At 40.2% G+C, this 6,330-nt stretch overlaps 1 protein-coding gene across 1 annotated transcript; it reads left to right on the top strand.

Moving 5' to 3' along the window:
- The first annotated feature begins 2,836 nt into the window (after nucleotides 1–2,836).
- LOC145445153 (ubiquitin-conjugating enzyme E2 J1-like) lies at nucleotides 2,837–5,867 on the top strand. Its single transcript, XM_080323298.1, has one exon. The coding sequence runs from the start codon at nucleotides 3,803–3,805 to the stop codon at nucleotides 4,661–4,663; it is 861 nt and encodes a 286-aa protein (XP_080179424.1). The 5' UTR covers nucleotides 2,837–3,802; the 3' UTR covers nucleotides 4,664–5,867.
- The last annotated feature ends 463 nt before the right edge of the window (nucleotides 5,868–6,330 follow it).

Below are 6,330 nucleotides of genomic sequence, written 5' to 3'. Positions count from 1 at the left end.
ATTTGGTGAGCAAGGTTTTCTACTGCAACCTGACGATTTAAGAGGTGACCGGCTTGAATCGGGAAAAAAAAGTTATTTTTGAACAGCCCTACTGTTCATTCTTTCAAAACACAACAAGATTGCGATACAATGAAGAGACAGGAATGCGTCGAAGCGACTTGGATTAGTCTTTGAAATCAGACACCCTGGGTCGCTAATAGAGATGTAAGTACGAGGCATGCATGCACTGCACAGTGCACATTCAATGAAAACCAACTGAGACTAATTTTTGCTCTGACAAATCTATTTGTATTCGGACTCGAATGTTGACAATAAACAATTAAACATGCTTGAAGACTATTGAATTTCCGCCGAAACACTGTTCCGCGGTTGTGACTCGTGATTCGACATACTTGATAGAGCGATGGATTTTCATGAAATTCGTTGTGAACTTATGATAGTTTGACGCGTGTTGTAGGCCTACGTATGAGATGTAGATTCTGAGGTGGGGAAGAAGTCAATGGTTTTTTCGTGGCAGTGACAGCATCTTGACCCGGGTTCGGATAGAACTATCACTGGATTTTGGACAATTTTATGGCAGTCGGATCGGATGCAGATTGTATTTCAAATTTTGTGTCGGATATTTCCATATTTTACTAACTATTGTTTCGACTATTTTTGGGTAGTTCTGAGCAGTGGGGACTTTTGATTACTTACCAAGAAGAACAAAAATTGTCTAACTGCTAACCAAACACGGACAGTAAACACTTTATGATTGAACTGGTCGCTTCTCGCTTGTCCATTTATATTATCTTCTCATACTTTCATTCAGTGTACAATGTGCTTGTGCATGCCTGCTCTTTACATCGCCGAGGCCCAGGTGGGTGTCTGATCTGACTACTCCTAGTCGTTTCGTCATCTTCCTATCATTCATTGTATTGCAGTCTTGTGATGTTTTGAAGTGATGAAATTTCATGAATAAACTTGATCTTGATCTTGAACTTGAACTCAAAAATTGTGCCAGTTGTCGAAAGAAATATTTAACGCGGATATTTTGGATTCTTGGACGAGATTTTTCGGACTCGTGTGGATTTTTGGTTGAGATTCTTCGGAATCGGACGGATTTGTTCATCATATACTAAAGCTGTCGAATGGATTCGGATTCTCCGAAATCAAGATCCACTCATCACTGCTGAAGAGCATACCTACCAAACACGGCGCGCGCTGCTGAGTAAACCATACCAAAACATCCTCCATGAGTAATTTTCGTCATTGCTGGTGGTCAGCTGTTATCATGACGTAATTTCTCATCAGCCTTCCGCGTTGATGAGCGATACAGTTTCGATGTCCATCGTTCAGTTTATCTAGTTATTGTATTTTATGTTCAAAATAGCCATGGTTGCGCTCAAGGCTTTAGGATTTTCACCATGGTGTTCTAAAGCCAATGTTCTTAGAAAGACACGTCGATGTTATTCCGGAAGTGTTGCCATTATATCATTCTGGTTCTGCTGCTTATTTGAAGCCACGTAGCCCAATACTATTTTAACGAATCTTCTTATCCCGAGACGGTGAGTCGCGCGTTTATTGCAAATATCTTAGCTCGTAGAATAGGCTGTATTTTATCTTTGGTCATTACATCATTTCGTTCGTTGCTAAAATAGAGGAATTTATGGTTGTGGAAATCAGGAAATGCAATGTCTGAGACTATAAGAAGGGAGAAAAGTCATGAATGGAATGACTGTATGGCGATTTTCAAATGAGTGTAATATATTGTATCAGGCTAGAACAGATGAACAGCATACCTTTGGTTTTGATAATTGTAGTTCTAAATTTCAAAATATTTATTTATATCAACTTCTTTTATTAATTCAACCTGACTAATTACCTGATATTTGAGGTTGCTGTCTGTCCTAGATTAGTAGATTTCATTACTATTAACCATGGAAATCTTTCATTGTGAATTATTCATCAATTGAATGCTTCTTTGGGCACTTGCATGTGCATGATTTGAATAATGAGTATGACCATCTCTCACGATACAGACACTGTAATTGTTGGTCAGCTCAGCTGTAACCCAGTGGAGTGTTCAAGGTGCTACCTTTCATGCAATAAAAAGAGTGTGATGAAATTTTCCTCCCGTAATTTTGCAGTGTGACCAGATTAGAATCGATTGATATCTTGTATTCCAGACCATAATTGATCCGTCCATGCTAAATGACCCCACGTTAGGCTCGTCCTTGAACAGGAATTTTGGAAAGATGTTGGTGCGACCCTGCCATAAATAACGGTGAAAAAATTCTGTCTTCATTTTATTGAAATGCATCAATGTTTTAAGCCGTGGCCCGAAGGATCTAAAATTTCTCTAAAATAACTTGTAGGTAGGATATATGTTGCCTACTGATTGCCCAGTATGGAATCGGTGTCCAAGGCACGCAGGATCACGCCGACTTGGTCGCCAGTTGCACGCGGTCACGCCGTCACGGGTCGTTGATTTCATTAAAAAAATAAAATTAAAAAAAAAAATTGAAAAAAAGTCAATGTTCTCAGCCACCCCAAATGCTATATTCCAGTTAGTATGTGGTATATAATGTTTTGACCTAATCCTCTAGCCAGGAGCTGTTGATTACTGTCTGTTGGTAAAGTACTTGCACCTTACCAGTTGTTAACCGTTAGCATCTGATCTCCTCTCACTGGCTTAACACAGTCATTTGAAGTCAGTAACCTTGCTTGTCACGCCGCTAAGTTGACTCTGTCACGCGAAAAAAGCTTCTATCACACAGGATTTATTTCAAAAAAAGGACGGAGATTCCAATCAGGCGTGATTGCATGTCGCTTTTTGATAGTCCCTTCTACTTGAGGTTGAGTGCTCAAATCTGAATCGAGTAACGATTGTAGGCTACCTACCATATTGATTCATGTCGAGTAGTGAGATGATTTGTTTGAGTACTGAAATTATAAACTCCTTGTCACTAAGAGTTAATTTATCAACCAAAATCATAGTTTCGATAGTATTTTCCACCGTGATAGCCTGGAAACCTCGATTGATGCTATCGAAATCTGTGCCTAAAACATATCTGTGAAGTCTAAATCAACCCACATCATTGTCACGAAGTGCAATGAAATAGGCATGATCGAAAAAATAGCAAATGAACTTTTGTGATGTAGAAACTCGTATTGTTTATGGTTGCATAAAAGTAGGGTTACCATATTTTAGAAATCTGAAATGAGGACACTTTTTCAAAATTTTCTAGCTTGCGAAACCGGAGGAAAATCCTGAAAAAATGGTAAACATTTTTCCCTCCTCGTGGTCGGTTGACTAAAAGAAATAAAGGTCAGCTTTCTCGCTCAGCGCCCAGAATACAGTTTTTCTTTCACATTATCAGGTGGTTGACCAAAAAAAAGGTCAACTTTCCGGTCCAGCTCTAGAAATATCCGCCGGAGCGTTACTACTTTGCTGACTTATTGTTTCTCAGTAGAATTTGCCCCCATATTTAACCAAAATTTTCCAAAAAAGAGGACAAAACGGCGTCCTTCGAGGACAATCTTCAAAAAAGTAAAAAAACAGGACAAATCCTCCTAAAGGAGGACGTATGGTAACCCTAATAAAAGTTACATAGTTGATGAGTGGTGCTCGAATGATAGCCTACTCTATTAGACTCGAAGCCCGATACTGGATCACACAGGTGACACTCAACTTTGCCCACCCCTAGTAAAAATCCAACCCAAGATGTCTGATTTGTACTTAACCTTCGAAGTGTCATTCTCGTAGGACTCAATGGTTTAGTAATTAAATAGGATAATCCCTAGATTGTAATTCCAAGCAATGGCCCGGTATAACTTCAAAAACCCAGCAGTGAAAAGATTGATGAAAGAAGCTCAAGAATTGAGAGAGCCTACAGACCAATACTTTGCCCAGCCTCTTGACGACAACCTATTCGAGTGGCACTTCACGATCCGCGGACCAGACGATACCGACTTTTCCGGCGGATATTATCACGGTCGAATTGTACTCCCTCCTGAATATCCCATGAAACCACCAAGTATCATTATGTTAACACCGAATGGTAGATTCGAGCTACACAAGAAGATATGTTTGAGCATTTCCGGATATCATCCTGAATCCTGGCAGCCGAGTTGGAGTATTCGAACTGCTATTCTTGCCATTATCGGATTCTTGCCTACAAAAGGGGAAGGTGCCATTGGAGCTATCGATTACACGCCGGAAGAAAGGAAAGTGTTGGCGAGAAAGTCTCAAACTTGGAGTTGTCCTTCGTGTGGGTTGATTAAACAGAAATTAAAGGCTCGAGGAGATGGTTCTTTGCCGAAATCGGAAAAACAGCTGCAAGATGAAGAGCTTGCACGACAAATCAGCTTCTCTAACCCGAAACCTCAAACAAAAGAGTCCCCAAAAAGCGACACACCGGTTTCAGATTCAACACAAGAACAAACCACGGAAAATACAGGACTTCGTCAACGCAACGTCAGCACTCCTCCATCAGATCCCCAGCCTGTTGTCAGCCAACCGCCACAAGCTCAGCAGATTAATACTCCCCGACGACGCGCACCAGAAGATACGACACCTATGATGCTCATTATTATTTTGAGTGTTGTGTTGGCTGTTTTGCTTTTAAGGAGGCTCGACAGGGCCTATGATCTGAGGTCGAATATAGGTGATATGTTTTGAAGAAGGAAAATCTTGATCCTTGACAAATTTAGTACGTTCTTCTCTGTGTGAAGATGAGATGTATTTTCTATGTCGTGCACTGCCATCTAAACTCCAGTACTGACCCTACTATGTTCAAAAGCTAGGCCTTTGAAATGTGCTACTCTGTTGAAGCAAAGATTGATAGACATATGTCAGTGTTCTTTTGATACTTATTAACTGTTCGAAGTAACCTGATCATTTGAGTCTTGCCGAACAGACAGTTTAAACTCCTAACTTTACTAGAATATGGTTCTTGTACAGTACATACGTTCTCTTGGTTACAATTCGTGTCAGAGATTTCATTACTGTAGCTGGTTGAAATGTCGTATTTTTGTCAATCTAATTTCATGGAATGCTCTGGATATGTGTAAATTTTCATCTCCATGGTGACACGTGCATTGTGTCAGCTTTGATATATAATCAATAATCATATATACAATTGAAGTGCACTACGTTGGTGATTTAGTTTTGTGTGGTCCAGGTCCCTGGACACGTTCGACACTTTATGTATTGGTTTTGGTACTCTTGGATTGTTCAACTTCTGTTGATTTTTTTCCATATGTTAGTCCTTGACTTATTGCCATTTTGGATATTAGAAATTTCATGGCGGTGATGTCATAGTATGTGATGCGATTGTTGATGTACAATGTTCATTGCAATTTACCACTAGTTGACGATCACCCTGATGAGTGTCAGCCGAAAATATTTGGGTTTATTTCGATATGAAGGCTACACCATTCAATTGTAATTTTCATATGAGAGAATATATTTCTTTTCTAACGTGTCATAGATAATGACCAAATTTCCTCGTTATTCATTTCTATAACTGGGATTATGAATGTTCAGAAATGGTTTTCAGCCTAAATACCTTGTTCCAGTGATCTGGTTTCCCTTTGTATAGAATATTGTCATCCAAATGTATAGCCGGCATGTGAATTATTTTGTGTGTCCAGTGCCTTTATACAACTCAGTCTGGTGCAGCTGCATAGTGAATATGCAGCCTATAGCGTTTTCCTGGCTTTCGCCAGTGTTGTAGTATCGTCAATTTGTTAAATGTCTTTTTATCTTTTATGTATCTGTATTTGTGTGTGTCTCATTGGGATTCCCACTAGCAATTGAGTTGTTTCATGTTCACGCGATAAAATATGCTTGTAGTACATCTCCGGATGGTGTGCTTCTTGTATTCTGGATAGTCTTTTCCTCGAATTCAGTCTTGACTCAAAACTTTTGAAGTTGAGAGGCAATGAACAAAAAGTATGAGTCAGAGTAGGAAAGGCGGTTTATCTTTATACGCATAGACGTTGTACGTTGACGACGGAGCTCCAAAGGTACAGTGAGGTTACAAAGCCAGCACTGCCGTTTTCCTCGCAACGCTACCCTGTGCCGAGTGCCTGAGGGAGAAGCCATTGCTAGCAGTTTTAGGATCAAGTCTACCGATCGAGAAGCCAACACAGAACGACTGCGCTCGTCGGAGGTTTGAAGAAGCAGGTTGGGAGATACGGAGATTTAGTTGGTCCAGTAAGCTTTCTAAATTGTGAGATGCATTTTCGCGACTAATACGGAAGGAATGTACCTACTACGAATACAGGGGGAGAGATATAGCCTGATGACGAGCTTCGACGCCACTTACGCTGACGGCTCGCGGG

Source organism: Botryllus schlosseri, chromosome 8 (assembly GCF_051294905.1).
Source record: "Botryllus schlosseri isolate E-star chromosome 8, Bs_hap1, whole genome shotgun sequence".
Taxonomy (NCBI): Eukaryota; Metazoa; Chordata; class Ascidiacea; order Stolidobranchia; family Styelidae; genus Botryllus; species Botryllus schlosseri.
Note: the sequence above shows the minus strand (reverse complement) of the source record. Positions and strands in the feature narration are given on the sequence as shown.